The sequence below is a fragment of the Mus caroli genome, unplaced genomic scaffold, assembly GCF_978045245.1.
Source record: "Mus caroli unplaced genomic scaffold, Mus_caroli_1 scaffold_14, whole genome shotgun sequence".
Classification (NCBI taxonomy): Eukaryota; Metazoa; Chordata; class Mammalia; order Rodentia; family Muridae; genus Mus; species Mus caroli.
The window spans coordinates 117,539,233-117,562,003 of record NW_028227269.1 but is presented as its reverse complement, the minus strand read 5'-3'; the positions used below and the strand labels follow the sequence as shown (position 1 = coordinate 117,562,003).

Here is a 22,771-nt window from a genome sequence, read left to right as displayed (position 1 = left end):
TCTCTATTCATAAAGATAAGATGTTAACTCAACCTAAAGAGGATCCTTGGAGGCATGTGCTTTCTGTGTAGTAAATATCCTTTGAATACTTAATAAATTTAGTTGACTATTTATAGAGCTTCATAATAACTTTATGTGCTTTAAGCAACTGGTTTAAATTACCTTATAGGATTTAATAGATCTTCTATAAGGCTGTACTAACTTATTACCCAGTCATATTTCTATTTTATGGAACATAGTAGCCAATTACACTCCTCTTCCTGGTCCTTGGGACAAAACATGAGGCCTCTTACATGCTAGGCATGGACTACTTTGTACTTGTACAATTGTACTATCCCCACCCAAGCCTTTCTTGCCCATTGATACACCATACACATTTTATCTCAAGGCCACTTATATTTTCCTGGAAGTAATTTTGCTTTTTCTTTGGACCGACCCCTAATAGAAAAAGTAAGTTGTAACTTTTTCAGAAGGCCTTACTGGACATTATTGATATTATCTGTTGTGTTAATTCTTTAGGGAAAACAGTTTTATAACTTACTTTAGTGTTTATTTTTACATTATAAGATATTGTTTGTTATCAGTAGTTAGTTGAGTTCAACAATTATTTTTTGAGTATCTAGTACCTACTGACCCTAAGTGAGAGCTTCTATATCATGAGTAATTTTGTGTTAATACTTTTGAGTGTAATGAAGTTTAATATATAAGCATGACATGGTCAATGGGAGTGGAGGGAGTGGAAGGGAGAATAGGCTGATTTAGGAATAGAGAGAGGAAAAAATTATTCAAATAGTATTGTAAGCAATTTCCTTGAATGAAGTTCCAGGTGAGGGCCAGGCAATGAATGTATGAAGCACCACTAAATAAAGTTTGACAGGCAAAGCTTTCTATTAGTACAGTTATTTGTTTCATTTTTCAAACTTAATTCTGCCTTACTTATTGTGATTATGTCAGGGTACTTATCATCAGGGCTGAAGATCTTATGATGGAGGAATACAATCTTTGTATATCTGATTTAATGTAGCATTGAAAATTGATTACCAAATCACCAAATCATCCCATTTAGTGGCAATATGCATTTCAAAATTTAAGTGGAATCAACCAGTTACAGCCTATTTTAAATAATACTCACTTGCCTTGCAGTTTCTTGAGTATATATTTTGGTGTTTACTAATTCACAGATAATACTAAATGGTTATACACTGTAGCATTCAATTAAGGAATGAATGTTATTATAAAAGTAGATGAAATATTTATTTTAAAATAAACATGTCTCTTGTTAATGTTATTCTCGGTAGCTGCAATAGTTGATTGCACTGCATTCATATGCATTGGTAGAATATTGTCACCTTTGAATTAAAATATTAGAATTAATATCCAGGTTCTTAATCATATACTATTTCAAATCCTATTAGGTAAGAGATTATAGACTGAAGAGATATAGTAAAGAATACATGTTGTAAAACATTCAATGTTCAGCATAAAATCCTTGGGGTTACCTGCCACTAGTCAACTTCATTAAATACAGGAAGATTATGGATTGTCTAATAGTACCATTTACATGGTAGTTTCTGATTAGAAAGACAGTGAAGACACACAGTGCCTTAAAAATTAAATCATACCCCTTCATCCTCTCATCACTTCCATTAATTTTTGTTCCCTTTTAATTTCTTCTTCAAATAAGCTGTTTCAATACAATCATAACAAGTATTGAAAATTGAAAGGTATAGAAAGAATAAAGGACATTCCTAAAGAGTGGGGGAAGAATTATAAATGCCAACAATTACAAGTATATTTCCTCAAGGATTCCCATTTCATTCAAAAGTTTAACAATTATATTAAACATGACTGACACAGTGGATGCTTTATCTGTCTTTCCTCAATAGATATGTTTGTAAAGAAAGAAATTCGGGAAAGATGGAAGATGAGGATGACTGGGAGATCCCCATTCACTCCAGTACCTGACTTGTCATTGTAAAACTATTTTTTTTTTTTTAGATCAAAGAACATTCTCCAGGGTCCTTGTGTAATTATGTTTTCCAATTTTGTAAAGATTTATGATACTTTCTATAGTACTCAGTAAAACAAACCATGTCTTTTCTATTTTTTTAATGCTCACAAAATGTCAAGAAGTCTACTTTTCAGCATGTAGTTAACAGGGAGCATGTTGCCTACTCCAGAGTCCTGTGGTGATACAATAAACATCTGAAAAAGTTTAAATGTGTACTCACAGAAATAGAGATGAATTAAATAAAATAAATAAAGAATTAACTGTATCCATAGGATCACATCTGTCTTGGTGCTTTACAAAATTAGCTTCTCAGTTAAAAAGTAAAAAAAATCCTTATGCCAAGATCTATATTTATCCAGCTTAATTTCTCAGAGAGTAAGCTTTACCTTTATTTGCTCCTGGAAGGACCCAGGTGATTGCCTGCAAATCTCTAAGTGGAAAACTGCACACAATCCCCTATATAGCAAATATTAAAGTTTAAATATTCATATGCTAAAAGAGTATACCAGAACTTTTCAGAAACTTTGGTGTTTTTTTCCTAATCTCTTATACTATTGATAGTTTTCTTTAAAACAATAAATCTAGAATTTGTTTCCTAGCTTCCATCTAATTCTAAATTAGCAGCATTAAGTAGATAAAAGTCCTCTAAGTCATCATTTCTGTTTTGAGTGCCTGAATTTCAACCCTTCAATGTACTATACAAACAATGCAAAAACTTACGACAAGTCCTGACTTTTTTTTGGCGCACAGTATTCCACATATGCCACATAGAAGAAACTGCAAAAGAAAGGAAGAATTATTGCATTATCACAGAGAGGAGAAGCCTGGATTTTTAGCTTATTATAATCCATTCATGGCATTTGCTCCCAGGAACTTTACATGTTTCAGATTCCCCTCAAAACCAAAAAAATTCTTTGTTGTAGAATATTAAAGACTAAAAAAAGGCTAAAATTTATTTATTGTTTTTCAAAAAGGTAATCGTGAGACTTAAGCAAAATCAACTTATCAACAGGAAACATGTGAAGTAGAGAAACTAGAATTTTGCTCCTCTTGTTTAATTTTACTGTCATTTTCTTTTCTACTTTCTCAGAGACAAACATGCTATATAATATAACATTCATAGTAAGCACCTAAGACCCAATAAGTTATTTTATGGGTAGGGAAAATAACCAAGATAAAGTGATCAGACATCAAACAAAGAGATCATCCTCCATATAGACATTATTTGTACCTCTCATTTTGAGGCAACAACTACATTATTTTGACAAAAAGATGCTTTGTGGACATCCCAAAAAGCCCAAACAGATGAAGGTGTTGATAGCATATGATTTAATATAAATAGAAAATAGGTCACAAAGCTGCTTTGCAGAGCCGTCATCCACCCATGATAAAAATACTTTGTGTCATATTACAGTCAAGACTTTAATCTGGAAAGACATATTTAAGGATATTTGAGTGTAAATTTGTTGATACTTGAATTGGTCTAACCATGTAGCTAAAATAATTAATTCATCAATAAATAATAAGAAAAGTAATGGCTTTTAATTTTACTAAGACATCTGCTTCCATTTGATTTTAAATTTTTGTTGTTGTTATTTTAGGCCAGTAAGATGAAACAGTGAGCAAGGTACTTGCCAGCATACTTGACAACCTGAGTTCAATTCCTGTGACTCACATAGTGGCAGGAAAGAAACAACTACTGCAGGATGTTTTCTGATATTCATGAGCGCGCGCGCACACACACACTCTCACACACACATACCCCTATATAAATAAATGTAATATAATTTCAAAAAATCTTAAGTTATAGCTAATAATAACTAGTTTCAATTAAGTATTTTGTATCTGGATATATATTTTTAAAAATGCATACCAAAACATCCTAAGACTTCTCTGAAATAACATGTATGTGAGGAATATATTGCAGAACAATGGGTAAGGGAAGTTGCTGTGAAGGAACTCGCCCTTAAGAAAGTAAGACAGTTATAAAACATGTAGTATATAGCATGAGAGCTTAGTGGGTTAGTTAGGATACATAAGAATTTGGTAAATATCTTAGACAACTTTTCAAATTACTGAGGAAATGATAATGATTGTTTATCTAATCAAAGAAGTTATATAATCTTTCCAAACATCAAATAGAAAAAATAACACGGAGTACTTTGAGTGTTTGTATGTGCAAATTTCTGTAAATGCCATAGAAGAAAACAACTTAGTACATTTGCATAAATTCAGAGGAGTAAGCAGTATTTTCTAAATACAGAATCAGTGTCATGGACCAAAATATACTTTAGCTTTTTGTGAAATCATTGGTACTGTTTCTACCCCCACAGGCTTCAAGGCTGAGCTCAAGCAATTCAAGTTCGGACAACTGATGTTCCTTTTACCTCCTCAAGCTTCAGATGAAAGCCTAGGTATGTCTTTCTCTTTAAGTTTTGTTAACTAATCTGTTATTCAATCTGGAAGTCAATTTACCTCAAATTTATTCTTGAAATAATTTGGTAGTAGCACAGTTTTGTGTTCCTTGGTTTGTCTTTATATATATATCACCATTATTTATTTACAACAAAGCTCAAAGGACCAGAATAATGTAAGCAGCATTCTCCATTCCAGCCATTTGGTTGGAAAATCTAGATGTGAGGAAATTGCTTATTCCCATTGAATCACTTCACCTAGATGGAGCTAAGGACTGTGGAGGGAGATTGTATAGTAGGAGAGATGTTAGGTAACATTTTCCTATTGACTTTTAGTCAAGCATTTAAAAAATTTTCTGTAAAAGTTTCTTCTGTAAAAGAGAACCTTTTACTCCTGACCAATTGTTTATACAAGGCAGATCTTGGCTGTCACAAGAAGGTGGATACAGAATCTTGAAAAATTATCGACTCTGAGGACATATGAATGTGCACTGTCTAAACTGAGACTGGTCTGTAACAACAAAGAACCCTTAACATTACTCACCTGCCTTACACTGTAAGCCTGGACAGTGGGAATAATGAGTAATAAAATTCTAACCTGAAGAACAATGAAATAGAAAAAGAAGCTGTATGTGGAGGAGAATAAGTTCTAAAGCTGAGGATGGCCACTGATGTTGGAGAATATTCATAGTACTGGGTTACTATCTGAAGCACAAGTCAAGCACAGATCATGAGGAACAGAATTTAAAGACGAGCATCTCAAAGATAATCATAAGAAGAGCAAAAAGTTATTGCTCACTAGAATGATTCTTATCATATTGACAATTTAAATTAACATAGTAAATAAAATACAGAATTCTTAATATAAAAGTCTTGAATTTTGAGCCAAAGCATCCAGCCAAATTCATATTCAAATGTGAGATTTTTGTGAATATCACATTTGTCCAGGGAATTGTAGTAGATAAAAGTATAGAGGTGATGAACAACTCTCGTCTTAAGACAGCCCATTACAATTATTTCTCATATTACATTAACTGCATCGGATGAAATAATTTGCACCAAAGTTGAAAAGAAGATTTCCTGGCTAGAAAGCAGAAGAAGCCCTACTTTTTTCCCCAAAATTTGCTGAAATGAAAACTGAACTAAATATTTTAATAACTGTCACACGATCACACAATTTTATAAGAATTGGTTAATTTAAAGAAGCACAGAAACATCACGAAAATCACAAAGGTTAAAAGTAGAAACATAGCATCCAAGTAGCACTGGACTGTTTCTTCTGTAGTTGGGTTTAAAACTGTAAATCAATCACTATTGGCTCTTCATTTTTTTTTTTTAAAATACAGTCTAATCACTTCTTAGTTAAAAATGATCACTATGAACTTCTTAAAACTATTACGTTGGAGGTTTACACATAAAATGCACATAAACCCTGGCTAGACCACAGAAAAATGATCCTCTGCCCTAGAGCTTCCTTCCTTTGGGATTGCATTTCCTTTACGATCCCTGTAAAAATTGTGTAAAATATATATCAGCTTTAAAAACCTTTTTAAGGTCAGCAGTTCTCAAGATGGGCTGCAGATCAATTAAAATGTTCTGGGAATTTACCATTGGAATGCTGAGTGGAATCAAGAGTCAGCACTTTTTAATTTTCTCAGGTGATTCCTGAGTACAGTATGGATCAAAGAATCACATGAACTGAAGTTCACATGCATGACTGACTGTACCTTACCAACAGATCACTCACTTCAGCTTCTACAGTAACATTGACTCCATGATTACTCTCAGGGAGAGGTGGAGAAGCAAGAAGGTCAAATTAAGGCTGTTCACTGGAGAAATATTTTCTAAGTTCATAACAGAAGGTCAAGAAGTCAGGATTGTTTGGTCTCTAATGGCTCTTAGAAACAGGTAGTTATTTCATCCTCCTGTAATTTTAGTCCACCCTGTGCCTTTTATTATTGGTAATAGACTTTTCCTTTAAACCTTTGATACTTCATAAACGTTCTTCAAATATTTTTATGCTTAAAGTTAGCTTGATATATAATCAACCATGACATGGGATGATCTGGAAAAATCAGAGTAATTTTATAGTAAAAATTGAGAAAATGGGCACTGGGACGATACATATGCAAATAATAATTACACAAAAATATTAAAAACGAAGGAAACAATTAAGTCTTCAATCATAAAAAAGCAACTGAATTAAAATATGGTCCAAAAGCCTGACTCTCCTTTTTAAGTTGTAGAACACAACACCTTAAGTTGGGTTGGTAGGGAGGTGGGGAGGATCTGGGAGGAGTTTGGAGAGGGGAAAACATGATCAACATATGTGAATATATGTTTTTAAATAAAACAACAATAACAATAACTTTAACCAGTGCAGATGTTAGTCTGCTGATAATTTGGAGTTTCAATATTTAGAGAAAAAATCCCAACTTCATGTCCTCTCCTTCTCCTTTTCTTTCTCCAAAAAGAAAAAGGAAAGAAGAAAAAAGAAAATCAAAAGAAATGAACAAAGATATAACAGAAAAATGACCAAAATGAAACAAAAGGCCCACAAACAAATAGATGTGGTCTGCGCTTTAGTGGGTTATGACTTTATACCAATTCTGACAGCTTTCCCATTTGTCCTTTGGAGTTTAGGTTTGGGATTCTTTCTGAGGTGTTGTATTCTACAACTTAAAAAGAAGAGTCAGGCTTTTGTCCTCTTCAATCTTGTGATGAGGAAGAGGAAGCCCTAAGCCAGGACTAACTAGAGGAGAGAAAAAATTTACAACATGAGAGAAAATGATGGGTCAGTGATGGTTGGGAATTATACCTTGATATGCAGATCTCTGACCCAGTATTTAAACCTTAACCACATACCATGACCCTAAAGATGGAATTGGGGCATCACTGGAACTCTTGTTCCTTTTTCAAGTGTGTAATGTGGCCTACTGAATAACCCATTTCGTTTCTCACAAAATAAATAAATAAATAAACAAAAGGAAGGAAAAGCAAAATATCCATGAAGACATCTCAGGGAAGAATATATGTTTGGAGAAGAAGAAGAAGAAGAAGAAGAAGAAGAAGAAGAAGAAGAAGAAGAAGAAGAAGAAGAAGAAGAAGAAGACGAGGAGGAGGAGGAGGAGGAAGAGGAGGAAGAGGAGGAGGAGGCAGCACAGGAAAAGGTAGTCAACATTTTTTTATGCTAGAAAAATGAAACAGCAGTTAAATAGCAATTCAGAGCTATGAGATGGCTAACGTGAAACAAGAGCCAGAGACACCAAATATCAAAGCCTTTGGTGAGAGCAATTATTAGTGATCTGGAGAAACAATAATTATCTTGGGTGGCTTTTGAAAATGAAAATAGTACAGCTGTTTAGGAGAATGTTATAGTAATGTCTATCAAAGCTAAGAGCATAGTCTTCCATATGCCTTGATTGGGCTTTGGAATATTTACCTAACTAATTTGAAACCTTCTGTAGGCTTCACTAATCATTAAAAATCAAAACAAAACTGAAAACAATGACTAGGTAGGTAAACTGTGATTTGAAAAAACGAGACAGCTAATCATTCAGACACAGGCAAAATTTAAATGCACATTTCTTAATATCCATACTAATATGTTTATTACTCTAATGCCATAAATTTCCTTTCCCTGTCAGCTTACAAGGAATCATATTTCAGCAACACGGAAATCACCGAGATGCTTGTTTTTTGATTGCTTGTTTTATGAGTCAAGATCTCACTAATCCTACTGGCCATAAAGTTGTTATATAGCCAAATCTTGATTTCTAATACAATTCTTCAATGAAAAGAATTGTGTCTTTGCATACTTCACAAAGCTATGTTTTTGTGTTTATAATATCCTTTGATCTACTCAAGAGCACTAGAGTAGGTATGCCCACACAAACACATAACCCACACACATACTCAATTAAGAAAATTAGAAAAAAAGAAAATTTAAAAAACAGAAAACAGGAAAAAGAACAATAATCCCAATTTAAAATGACACATTGGGGAAATATTTGTAGTTATAAATTTCTCTAAAATAGATTGAGTTAGAAATATATCAATAAAGAAGAAATGGTTTAATAAAAATAAAGGCAAAGGATATGAAGAGATAATTCCCTAAAATGCTATTGGCTTTTCAATATAGCTATGCTTAAGTTAATATAAAATGACAAATATCTCAAACTAATTCAGACATGTTTTCTACCTCTCTTATTGGTAGAAGGTATAACATTTAATAATAAGTTTTTTATCTTGTACAGTGTCTAGATAATCAGTAATATGGTTTATAGATGATAGTTTGAGAGGCATTTGGAAACAGTAATCAACATTTCTTACATAAAGCACATGTATTCACACACATATATACATCTCTTTTGCTGCAGGATTCCTGCATTTGAGAGTTTATTCAAATCTACAAGTAAGCAAGATGTATGTGTTGATTTGTCTTACGATTACTACTAACACCATAAGAGAGACAATCCTAAATGTCATTCAGTACAGAACTAGTTAATTCAGTTAAAGTCTCTGAATCTATGATGGAATATTAGAAACAGGACTATATTGTGATTCAGAAAGTTCAGGTGTACTTATGTGGAAAGAAAGTGTAGGAACATATAAAATACTTTTTACACAAGAAGGAAAGAACTGTATAATACAACTTAAAGACAACTTTGTTCACACATATGGAAATTAATCTTGGAAAACCACAAAAGAAACAAATAGTCATTGCTTGAGCTATGAGCGTGATGGTGAAATGATGAAGGGAAAGATTTTTCTTCTTTTGAGTTGATATGTCTTTGCATCATATGAAGGTATTGAGTATTCTGAAGGGTTAAAAAGTGCCTCATCTCCACAAGGTACAAATATAATGGAGGTAGTCCACTGAGATATTCATCTGTACTAATGAATTACTCAGTTTCATGGTCACTGTATTTTTAAAAGTCCATAAATAAGCATATTCTAATTTCCATTCTCTTGCTTTGATAAAACATACTGACTAAAGGCATCTTAGGGGGAGCAAATGATTTATTAGGCTTATATTTCCAGGTAAAAATCTGTCATTGCAGGGAGTGAGGCTAGGAACTTGAAGCAGAAACTGCTTACTGGCTCACTGATTCCCAGACTCATGCTTAACTAGCTTTCTTGTATAGATTAGAACCATATATCCAAAGAATGGTACTACTCACAGTGGGCCGGGCCATTCTACATCAGTTAATTAATACAGTCTCCCACTGTATTACTGTAATACCTGCCCCATCTGATCTAGTCTATCTCTCTCTTTTTTTTAAATATTTTTTTTTATTATGTATTTTCCTCAATTACATTTCCAATGCTATCCCAAAAGTCTATCTCTTAATTAAGATACCCTTTTCAGCTGATGTTTAGACTGTGATAATTTGATAATTAGAGCTAACTGGGATATCTCTCAGAGAAGTCAACCCATATTCAGAGGTTTAAGAACTCTGCTAGAGTGTCCTTAATTACTATCACAAGATTGCTTCCTGTAGCTCATTTTTTATAATAAATTGAATTGAATTCAGATAATACTAGGATTAGACTTTCCATGCACAAATCAAAAGTACCAAAGAATAGCTTTTAAGAATTGAGATCAATCCTTGAAGTAAATGAAACATACCATGGAGATTCACGAAGCTCAACATGAGGTTTGTTTTCTTCTCAGTCAAATATACTAAAACTTAAACTACTTCAGATTAAAGTGGAAACAGTTACACCTTCAGAGACTGTCATAACTCATTTTGAGTAAAAAGAATTATGTAGCCTTAAAATTCATAGTAATAGCTGAATAACATTTCTCAGAGTATTTTGATATCGGTTTAACACTCTAAAAAATTGTGTTGGAAAAGAAATTTTGTTTCATGGGTTAGTTAGAGTATCTATATTGAATTTGATATTCACACCATATAATAAATGGAATTCAATGTACTGTTCTATATTCCATTACTGCCATTGTTCAGGTGACACATCATTTGTTTGCTACCTTCTACTCTACCACAGCAGACCTTATCCTATGATTTAGGAATATAATTTCAACATGATATACTGTAACTTCAAAGTGAACGAATAAGAATATGCCAAAGTGAATCAATTTCAAACACATAGCTGGGATACAATTTATTCTTTTACAGAATCAAATTTAGTTAACTACTACTTTTTGCCAACAATATAATTGGTCAGATGATTAATTATCTCCTTGGTGAAACAACTTGTATGGTGTTGCCAGTATAAGTGCCACAGTCATATCTTTGTTGGTTTTAGCTAGCTTCTTCTGAATCTTCAGATACTTCTGATGTAGGGCAAGCTAGATCGAAGTTGGCACAAAGGATTTTACCTCAGCCCTGAGTTATGAGTGGAACAAGATCCTTATCTGGGAGGTAAAAATGGAATTTTTCAGTTTCAAAAAAGGTGTGTTCTTATGTGAGACAGAAAATGGGTCAGGAAAGTTGTCTGAGTATACATTCCAGACTATAATTTATTAAACATATTTCAGAAAATTAATTACACCTTAAGAATAGACACAGAATAGCTTACCCTGCCTCAGTGAAAGTAAAAAGGCTAGGTGGTGTCCCAATATTCTTCTTTGAATGCTAATGCTACCATACTGTTAGAAATGACTGCTGTTCTTTTTTTAAAATAGTTTGCATTATTTTTATTAGTAATGTTATATAAATAAAACATTTAATGCTATGCATTATAACTTTATCCTCTCTCAGTTCTATGACATGTGGGCTTTTTATTTTATTTTAAATTTTTATTAGATATTTTCTTTATTTACATTTCAAATGTTATCCCCTTTCCTGGTTTCACCTCAGAAACCCCCCTTCCCTATCCCTTTCCCTCTTCCCCTGCTTACCGACCCACTTGCTCCTGCTTCCTGGCCCTGGCATTCCCCTACACTGGGGCATATAGCCTTCACAGGACCAAGGACCTCTTCCATTGATGACCGACTATGCCATCCTCTGCTACATATGCAGCTGGAACCATGAGTCCCACCATGTGTACTCTTTGGTTGGTGGTTTAGTCCCTGGGAGCTCTGAGGATACTGGTTAGTTCATATTGTTGTTCCTTCTATGGGGCTACTGCTGTTCTACATCATTTTTATTTCATGTTCTAGCCTTAAAACCAAAACTGGGATGGCTGATCTTGTTTGTAAACTTGACACATCTGAGAATTGCCTCTATCAGACTGATCTATGGGTAGGACTGTGGAACATTTTCTTAATTGATAATTGAAATAGGAGAGTCCAGATCTTTTGGGAGTGCCATCCCTGGGCAGGCAGGCCTGGAGTGTATACTTAAGGTATGTGAGTTTAAGCCTGGAAGCAACCTGATAAATAGTTTTTGTGCATGGCCTCTGCTTCAGTTCCTGTCTTGAGTTCCTGCCCTGGCTCCCTGGGTGATGAACTATCACCTGCAAGCTGAAGTAAACCCTTTTCTTTCAAAATTGCTTTTGATCACAGTGTTTTCCACAGCAACAGAAAGCAAACCAAAACACATTGTCTCAAAGTCATATTGCGATGTTTATTTTTGGAGAAAATATACTTTTCATTCCACTTAGATGAAATAATTTTGAAACTACCAAAAGATAAGAGTAAAAATGAGGTATTACAACATCAGAATATTTTAAAAATGGATTCACTTGCTTTGTTACTTTGTAGGTTTGTTGTTGTAAGCCATCAGGTATCATTCCTGTTAAGTCTTGTCAGTTTACAAAGGAAGGTCTAGTATAGCACATTTTCTGATTAAGATCAATGACCTTTCGCTGGGCTCTTGTAATCTTTGCTGAGTTTTTATACTAGGAAAAAATTAGTTGTTACAGAGAATAAAGGGCTACTAAGGATAAGGTCACAAAACTTTAGAGATCTGTTATGTTAATTATAATCTTGATATAATGTGCTCTAATTTGAAATATTGATCAACCTGATATTGATATCAACCTAACAAGATCTCTCAATTTCAGAACTAGTCTTTACACAATAATTCTGTGTAATATAGCTATCTAGTACAGGGTATATAACAGCAATTCCAAGATTTAAGTGGTGTAAAAAAAATCTGTGCACACCCATGTCTGTTCATTCAATGCAGTGTCTGAGGATCTTCTGGCCTTCTTGACAAATCTTTCTTTTGTCCAAATGGCATGAATTATAAAGCACTAGAGTAATGCTTTCCAAGAATATCTTCTGTCGGTTATTTTAATCTTCCTCAGAATAACATAGAGAAATTCAGTAGACATGCAATCTAGTTGTCCCCTCTTAACTCAAAATTTGGGGAGTAAAATCGAAAAAATTGCACCTTGGATCAACACCAAGGTAATTCTATGCTCTCTGTGGTTGAAAAACCTTGGCTGTGGACTCAAAACACTGATTTATCTGCTTTGGCTTAGATAGGCCATCTTAGTATGAATTATCCAGGTTTGGAAACTGAGTCATCCTGTAGGATAGCTAGGGAATATCCCTAAAGAGCAGTGATTGGTATCAAACATCAGATCATGAAGATAACCTAGTGAATAAATGTCCTGTTTTCTGAAAGTTCTCTCTCTTTGTAAAGAATGTTCATCCCTTCTTTCCAAGGTATTAAGCTTCTTTTCAAATTACTTCATCAAGAGTTATGTTTTTTCATTCTGACTTTAATCAACGACAGTGGGAGAAAGCGAATGCTACTCTCTCTAGATGCTATTTTAGATATTTTTTGCTTTTGTGCAGCAAGTGTTTAATATTTCTATTGTCTTAAATTGGGTATGCATTTTACAAACATTCCTTATGTTAGTAGTAATCATGGAGTCAAAGAGAATTGTTTTTCTCTTCAGATAGACAGGGAGAACCACTAATAGTGTGGTGGAAATTATGGTCTTTTTCAAGGTCATGGGTCTTGGGACCTGCAGATACCAGACAGTGAATCTTTCATGTTTGTGCACTGGTTTGCTTTGGAGTGGATTAATGAGAATAACCTCTAAGAATTTATATTTGGAATTTTCACCAACACAGTAATAATCCACTACCCACAGAACCTTACAGTGGCATCTAGTTCTCTCTTCTGCTTTGGGCAATCTTTAGCTAGTTAGCAACATCAAAGACAGGCTTGCCATAAGTTGCACCCTTTGGAGCTGTAAGTTTGTGGCCACTAGGACACATGTGAATTCTGTATATGACATAACCTACTTCACCTTGTATTGGATCTAACCAGGTCACATAGGAGCCTGGTAGAGTGCAGAAAGCAGGCAGTACAGCTACTAATGAAGCCTCAGAAGAAGCACAGCATGTGGTTGCTTTTTTTTCCATAGATGCATTTTCTTTGTGATTTGTCTTTTACAGGATGATTTCTTACATCAAGGAACTGATGGGATTGTTGGTCTCTGAAGTTATTTTATGCTTCGTTTGCTACTAATTTCCCATGATGTTGAATCATTTTTGAGGTTCAAGGCATTGATACTGGGGGAAAATTGAATCCTAGTGTTCAACTCAGAGCCTCAAAACAGTGAGAGGATTGCTTGAAAACAGAGGATCATCAACAGAGGATAAAAATTTGTACCAAAGTTTTTCTGTCTCTATAGTTTTCTACCCTCCTACCTTCTAAGTGCCATTAGAACTTAAGAGAGGGAGGAATGGATGGAACTGAAAAGTATCATCCTGAGTGAGGTAACCCAGACCTGAAAGGACATGCATAGTATGTACTCAATGATAAGTGGATATTAGCCAAAGTACAGATTACCTACAATACACCCCACAGACCCTAAGAAGTTAAACAAGAAGGAAGGCCCAAGTGAAGATGTTTAAATCTCACTTAGAAGGGGAAGAAATTAACTATGGGAGGCAGAAGGAAGGAGGGAGGGACTTGGGTGGGAGAAGTGAGGGGGAGTGAAGAGGGAAAATGAATGAAAATATGCTGCTGCCAAGTGTGGAATTGGGGGAAACCTCTAGAAAGTCCCAGTGACTTGGGATGGAGGAGGCTCCCAGGACCCAATGTGGGTGACATTAGCTGAAATGTCCAACATTAGGGATATGGAACCTGAAGAGACCACCTCCAGTAGTCAGACCGGACCCCCCCAGAGGAGGAATGGAGATATCAATCCACCTACAAAACTTTCGACTCCAATTTCCTCCCTCTCTAAAAGAAATGCAGGGGCAAAAATGAGGCAGGACTGAAGGAATGGTTGACTAGTAACCGACCCAACTTGGGATCCATCCCATGGGCAGGCCTCAATCTCTGATACTGTTACTGATGCTATGTTATGTTTGAAGACAGGAGCCTAGAATGGCTGTCCTCTGAGAGGCTCTACCAGAAGATACTGAGACAGATGTAGATACTCACAGCCAAGCATTGGACAGAGGTCGGGGACACTTATGAAAGAGTTAGGGGAAGGACTGAAGGAACTGAAGGGGATGACAACCCCATAGGAAGACCAACAATGTCATCTAACCTGGACCCCTGGAAGCTCCCAGAGTCTGAGCCACCAACCAAAGAGCATACACAGGCTGGTCTGAGGTCCCCAGAACATATGTAGCAGAGGACTGTCTTGTCTGGCCTCAGTGGGAGAGGTGTAGAGATGTGATGTAATCCTGTAGAGATGTGATGTCCCATCAGGATACCTGGGGGGAGCACCCTCTCAGAGACAAAGGGGAGGGGGGATGGAGGAAGAACTCTGAGAGAGAGGACTGGGAGGAAGCAATATTTGGAATGTAAATAAATAAAATAAATAATTAAAAAAGAAATAATCACATGGAAGTTTTAAGTTCTGATTCTTCAGCTTGCTTCAAGTTTTTGAGTGGAACATAAAATTGAAATCTTCTTCCTGTATATATTAATGCAGAATTCATAACCATAAGAAATAGACCAAGAAAAATTAAACATTGGACTGGAAAAATAAACATTATTGGAAAGCTACATTTCCAAATTCTGTGGAAATTCAAAGAATTGCAGAGTTAATGAAACTTGCTTGGAGATTCCTTAAGAGAAAGCTCTTGTCTTTCTATATATTTATCATCTTCATAATAAATTATTTCAAAAGACAACAAAGATAGGCAAAGATGATCATTTCAAAGTGGGGAGGGGGCATCCCAAATGGTGTAATAGGGAATTACAAAATTGAAAAGAGATTAAAATTTTCTTCAAGAAATTTCAATTTTCTCATTGCTATAAAAATTCTAAAATAGGAACTTACAAGAACAGGATTCAAGCTGTTCAAGTTAGCAGATTTTAGGAAATGAATCTGGGGAGTGAGGGTTTAAGAGCACGATTCTAGAAGGAATTAGTTTAACTGAGGTACAGTAAATGCAGATGATTTTTGAAGTTAAGGACTCAGCAAGGATGCTGAATTTCTGAGCTATTTCAGAATAGCTCTGAATGGTGGCTTCTGAGACTTATTGATTTATGTCATTAACATGATTGTTTTTAGATTTCTCTGGATGAAGGACAATTCAAAATCATTCTGAACCTTTCTTCCAGCCTTTCACCAGGGCCTTTCTTCATGACTCAGCAATGTTGTTGTCCAGAGAAGTTGTAGAGGACTATGCATTTGTCACTCTGCTGTTTTATGAGAGGATACTACAGTCAGTCAAAAATAGCTCACAACTGCAACAAGCCAGATTATAGGTACTGGCTCACAACCCCCAAAAAGATTTAACCTGACAGGTTTCCTATTTCCTGGAGTTGAGTTGTGCACTTACTGAAAAACCCACAAAGGTTGCAGGAAGAAATAATAATGCAGCAATCTATTTACATGAGGTTATAATAAAGCACATGACATGCCTTTGGAAAGAAAACCAAGCACTGCCTTCTCCATCTCTATCCTTTTGTTATTACTAGGCTTGCACAAAGAAAATTTACAAGATGTCTCAGAAGATGTTCTTTTGCTTTCATAATCCAGTCCTTTCATTAATAATTCTTGTTAAAACACACTAAAAGGAAATAGTTTTGATACTCAAAAATTTGAAATAAATTCTCTAGTTTCCATAGTTTTGGATTTTCAAAAGTTTGCAACACTGATTATCCGAGTTCTCTTCCCACCAACTATAACAAAACTAAAAAGAGCACATTTTAATATTTTTATGTTGTGGGTAGAGAAATGAAGATGCCAAAAATCACATTGCAATTCAGGGTTAGACATTTAATGGGAGCTGAAGTTTGGGATTCCAATATTATCACACACTGTGTACTTATCTCCATTTTATGCTACCTCTGAACAATCTAGAGACATGTTGTTAGATTTTCTTGGTGAAGTACTTAATGTGTACTTGATTGAAAACTTGAAGGGAAGTGTGGCAAGGGGTGCCATATAAGTAAGCCTATCACCTCAGTGTTAACTGGAGAATGCTTCTCCTTCCTCTCCACATTCAAAATTACATTTAGGGCCCTTCTGGTCAGTGCCAGCTCTGGGTCACCTTGGGCACTAACTTGGAGGAAGGCCCCAAGGTCCCCAGAGGACTCTCCACGTGATCTTAGGATCACTGGTGAGTGGAACACAACATTGATTCCAAACCAATTGTGACAGGCCTGTGACAGCAAGAGGAAAGACATGGGAGCCCTGCCTGACCAGTGTCTCAGGTTCCTCCTGATTGGTGCTGGTATACCTTGGTTTCGAGCACACCAGACAGCCCAATGGTCCCCAGAGAAGACACCACTTCCAGGTGCTGTAACATGCCCAGGATGTTAGGATTCCCTGATCCCAGGATAACAGAAGCTTGGTCACACCAGGATCTCAGGGTCTCAGAGGAAGCTTGACACACCCAGAATCTCAGGTTCACAGGAGTCCAGAGTCACAGGATCACAGAGAAAGCTGGACTCTGAGGAGTTCCGAATCAACCAGGATTATAGGAAGGACAGACTCCAATCAGATATATTGAGGGCAGCAAGCACTTGAGATAATCAGATGGCAGGAGGCAAGTGTAAGAACAGAAGCAACAGAAACTAAAGTTACTTGGCATCATCAGAACCAAACTCTCCCACCCTAGCAAGTCCTGGATACACCATCACACAAAAAAAGCAAGATATGGATCTAAAGTCACTTCTCATGATGATGATGAAGAACTTTAAGAAGAAATAAATAACTCCCTTAAAGAAATGCAGGAAAACAGAGGTAAATAGCTAGATGCCCTTAAAGAGGGAACATAAAAATCTCTTTAAAAGTTACAGGAAAACACTACCAAACAGGTGAAAGAATTGAACAAAACCATCCAGGATCTAAAAATGGAAGTAGAAACAATAAAGAAAACCCAAAGAGAGACAACTCTGGAGATAGAAACCCTAGGAAAGAAAACAGGAACCATAGAAACGAGCATCAGCAACAGAATACAAGAAGTGGAAGAGAGAATCTCAGGTGTAGAAGATTCCATAGAAAACATGGACACGACAATCAAAGGAAATGCAAAATGCAAAAAGATCCTAACTCATAACATCCAGGAAATCTAGGACACAATGAGAAGAGCAAACCTAAGGATAATATGTATAGATGAGAATGAAGATTTTTAAAATTAAAGGGCCAGTAAATATCTTCAACAAATTATAGAAGAAAACTTCCCTAACCTAAAGAAAGAGATGCCCATGAACATAAAAAAAGCCTACAAAACTCCAAATAGACTGGACCAGAAAAGAAATCCCCCTTGACACATAATAATTAGAACAACAAATGCACTAAATAAGGATAGATTATTAAAAGCAATAAGGGAAAAAGGTCAAGTAACATATAACGGCAGACCTATCAGAATTACACCAGACTTCTCACCAGAGACTATGTAAGCCAGAAGATCCTGGACAGATGTTATAAAGACCCTAAGAGAACACAAATGCCAGCCCAGGTTACTATACCTAGCAAAACTCTCAGTTACCATAGATGGAGAAACCAAAGTATTTCATGATAAAACCAAATTCACACAATGTTTTTCCAGGAATACATCCCTTCAAAGGATAATAAAGAGAAAATTCTAACACAAGGAGGAAAATGACATCCTAGAAAAATCAAGAAAGTAATCCTTCAACAAACCTAAAAGAAGATAGGCACAATAACAGAATCCCAATTCTAACAACAAAAATAACAGGAAGTAACAATTACTTTTCCTTAATATCTCTTAATATCAATGGACTCAATTCCCCAATAAAAAGACATAGGCTAACAGACTGGCTACATAAACAGGACCAATTATTTTGCTGCATACAGGAAACCCACCTCAGGGACAAAGACACACTACCTCAGAATAAAAGGCTGGAAAACAATTTACAAAGGAAATGGTCTGAAGAAACAAGTGGAGTAGCCATTCTAATATTGAATAAAATCGACTTCCAACCCAAAGTTATCAAAAAAGACAAGGAGGGGCACTTTATACTCATCAAAGGTAAAAATCTTCCAAGATGAACTCTCAACTCTGAATATCTATGCTCCAAATGCAAGGGCATTGACATTCATTAAAGAAACTTTAGTAAAGCTCAAAGCACACCCTGGACTGCACACAATAATAGTGGGAGACTTCAACACCCCACTCTCATCAATGGACCAGTACTGGAAACAGAAACTCAACAAAACATAGTGAAACTAACAGAAGTTATGAAACAAATGGATTTAACAGATATCTACAGAACATTTTACCCTAAAACAAAAGGATATACCTTCTTCTCAGCACCTCATGGTACCTTCTCCAAAATTAACCATATAATCGGTCATAAAACAGGCCTCAACAGATAAAAAAATATTGAAATTATCCTATGCATCCTATCAGACCACCATGGACTAAGGCTGATCTTCAATAACAACAGAAATAATAGAGAGCCAACGTTGATATGGAAGCTGAACAACACTATACTCCATGATAACTTGGTCAAGGAAGAAATAAAGAAAGAAATTAAAGACTTTTTAGAGTTTAATGAAATTGAAACCACAACATACCCAAACTTATGGGACACAATGAAGGCAGTCCTAAGAGGAAAACTCATAGCTCTGAGTGCCTCCAAAAAGAAACTGGAGAGAGCACACACTAGCAGCTTGACAGCACACCTGAAAGGTATAGAACAAAAAGAAGCAAATTCACCCAAGAGGAGTAGATGGCAGGAAATAAACTCAGGGCTGAAATTAACCATGTGAAAACAAAAAGAACTATATGAAGAATCAACCAAACCACGAGCTAGCTTTTTGACAAAATCAACAAAATAGATAAACCTGTAGCCAGACTAACTAGAGGGCATAGGGATAGATCCTAATTAATAAAATCATAAATGAAAAGGGAGACATAACAACAGAATCTGAGGAAATCCAAAAACTCAGCAGAACCTACTATAAAAGGCTATACTCAACAAAACTGGAAAACCTGGATGAAATGGACAATTTTCTAAACAGATACTAGGTACCAAAGTTAAATCAAGATCAGATGACTGATCTATACAGTCCCATATCCCCCAAGAAAGAGAAGCAGTCATTAATCGTCTCCCAACCAAAAAAAAGCCCAGGACCAAATGGGTTTAGTGCAGAGTTCTATCAGAGCTTCCAAGAAGACCTAATTCCAATTCTCCTCAAACTGTTTCACAAAATAGAAACAGAAGTTACTCTACCCAATTAATTCTATGAAGCCACAATTGCTCTGATACCTAAACCACACAAATACCCAACAAAGAAAGAGAACTTCAGATCAATTTTCCTTATGAATATCGATGCAAAAATACTCAATAAAATTCTTGCAAATCAAATCCAAGAACACATCAAAATGATCATCCATCATGATGGAGTAGGCTTCATCCCAGGGATGCAGGGATGCTTCAACATAAGGAAAACCATGAATGTAATCTACTATATAAACAAACTCAAAGACAAAACCCAGATGATCATCTCATTAGATGGTGAGAAAGCATTTGACAAAATCCAACACCCATTCATGATAAAAGTCTTGGAAAGATCAGGAATTCAAGGCCCATACCTAAACATAATAAAAGCAATCTACAGCAAACCAGTAGCCAACATCAAATTAATGGAGAGAAACTTGAAACTATCCCACTAAAATCAGGGACTAGACATGGCTGCCCACTTTTTTTCCCTGTTCAATATAGTACTTGAAGTCCTAGCCAGAACAATTTGACAACAAAAGATCAAGGGGATACAAATTGGAAAGGAAGAAGTCAAAATATCACTCTTTGCAGATGATATGATAGTATATATAAAATATATATATATATTTTAAAATATATATATTTTTAGATGACCCTAAAAATTCCACCAGAGAACTCCTAAACCTGATAAACAGCTTCAGTGAAGTAACGGGATATGAAATTAACTCAAACAAGTCAATGGCCTTTGTACACAAAGGATAAACAGGCTGAGAAAGAAATTAGGGAAACAACTCCCTTCACAATAGTCACAAGTAATATAAATTACCTTGGTGTGACTCTAACTAAGGAAGTGAAAGATCTGTATGATAAGAACTTCAAGTCTCAAGAAAGAAATCGAAGAAGATCTCAGAAGATGGAAAGACCTCCCATGCTCATGGATTGGCAGGGTTAATATAGTAAAAATGGCTATTTGCCTAAAGCAACCTACAGATTTAATGCATTCCACATCAAAATTCCAACTCAATTCTTCACCAACTTAGAAAGGGCAATTTGCAAATTCATCTGGAATAACAAAAAACCTAGGATAGCAAAAATTTATTCTTTTTTTTTTTTTTTGGTTTTTCGAGACAGGGTTTCTCTGTGTAGCCCTGGCTGTCCTGGCACTCATTTTGTAGACCAGGCTGGCCTCGAACTCAGAAATCCGGCTGCCTCTGCCTCCCGAGTGCTGGGATTAAAGGCGTGCGCCACCACGCCCGGCTGCAAAAATTATTCTTAAGAATAAAAGAAACTCTGGTGGAATCACAATGCCTGACCTCAAGCTGTACTACAGAGCAATTGTGATAAAAACTGCATGGTATTGGTACAGCGACAGACAGGTAGACCAATGGAATAGAAGTGAAGACCCAGAAATGAATTCACACACCTATGGCCACTTGATCTTTGACAAGGGAGCTAAAACCATCCAGTGGGAAAAAGACAGCATTTTCAACAAATGGTGCTGGTACAACTGGCGGTTATCATGTAGAAGAATTCGAATTGATCCATTCTTATCTCCTTGAACAAAGCTCAAGTCTAAGTGGATCAAAGAACCAGAGACACTGAAACTTATAGAGGAGAAAGTGGGGAAAAGCCTCGAAGATATGGGCACAGGGGGAAAAATTCCTGAATAGAACAGCAATGGCTTGTGCTGTAAGATCGAGAATCGACAAATGGGACCTCATAAAATTGCAAAGCTTCTGTAAGGCAACGACACTGTCAATAAGACAAAAAGGCCACCAACAGACTGGGAAAGGATCTTTATCAATCCTAAATATGATAGGGGACAAATAGCCAATATATATAAAAAAATCAAGAAGCTGGACTCCAGAAAATCAAATAACCCTATTAAAAATGGGGTACAGTGCTAAACAAAGAATTCTCAACTGAGGAATACCGAATGGCTGAGAAGCATCTGAAAAAATGTTCAACATCCTTACTCACCAGGCAAATGCAAATAAAAACAATCTTGAGATTCCACCTCACACCAGTCAGAATGGCTAGGATCAAAAATTCAGGTGACAGCAGATGCTGGGGAGGAAGTGGAGATTGCTGGTGGGATTGCAAGCTGGTACAACCACTCTGGAAATCAGTTTGTTGGTTCCTTAGAAAATTGGACATAGTACTACTGGAAGATCTAGCAATACCTCTCCTGGGCATATACCCAGAAGATGTTCCAACTTGTAATAAGAACACATGTTCTACTATGTTCATAGCAGCCTGATTTTTTTTAAAGATTTATTTATTTATTATATGTAAGTACACAGTAGCTGTCTTCAGATACTCCAGAAGAGGGAGTCAGATCTCGTTACGGATGGTTGTGAGCCACCAGGTGGTTGCTGAGATTTGAACTCCGGACCTTCAGAAGAGCAGTCGGGTGCTCTTATCCACTGAGCCATCTCACCAGCCCTATAGCAGCCTTATTTATAATAGCCAGAAACTGGAAATAACCCAGATGTTCCTCAACTGAGGAATGGATACAGAAAATGTGGTACATTTACAAAATGGAGTACTATTACTCAGCTATTAAAAACAATGAATTTATGAAACTCTGAGGCAAATGGGTGTATCTGGAGGATATCATCCTGAGTGAGGTAACCCACTCACAAAAGAACACACATGATACGCACTCACTGATAAGTGGATATTAGCCCAGAAACTTAGAATACCCAAGATACAATTTGCAAAACACATGAAACTCAAGAAGAAGGAAGACCAAAGTGTGGATACTTTGTTCCTTCTTAGAATGGGAAACAAAATACCCATGGAAGGAA

General features: G+C 35.9%; 1 protein-coding gene across 4 annotated transcripts in view; it reads right to left on the bottom strand.

Moving 5' to 3' along the window:
• The window catches only part of Tmem196 (transmembrane protein 196), a 75,802-nt gene that overhangs the window by 4,704 nt on the left and 48,327 nt on the right, over positions 1 to 22,771 (bottom strand). For all 4 annotated transcript variants that reach the window (XM_021179583.3, XM_021179585.3, XM_029484329.2 and 1 more), the window contains exon 2: positions 2,732 to 2,788. In XM_021179583.3, the coding sequence (XP_021035242.1) occupies positions 2,732 to 2,788 (57 nt within the window). The remainder of the gene's footprint in view (positions 1 to 2,731; positions 2,789 to 22,771) is intronic.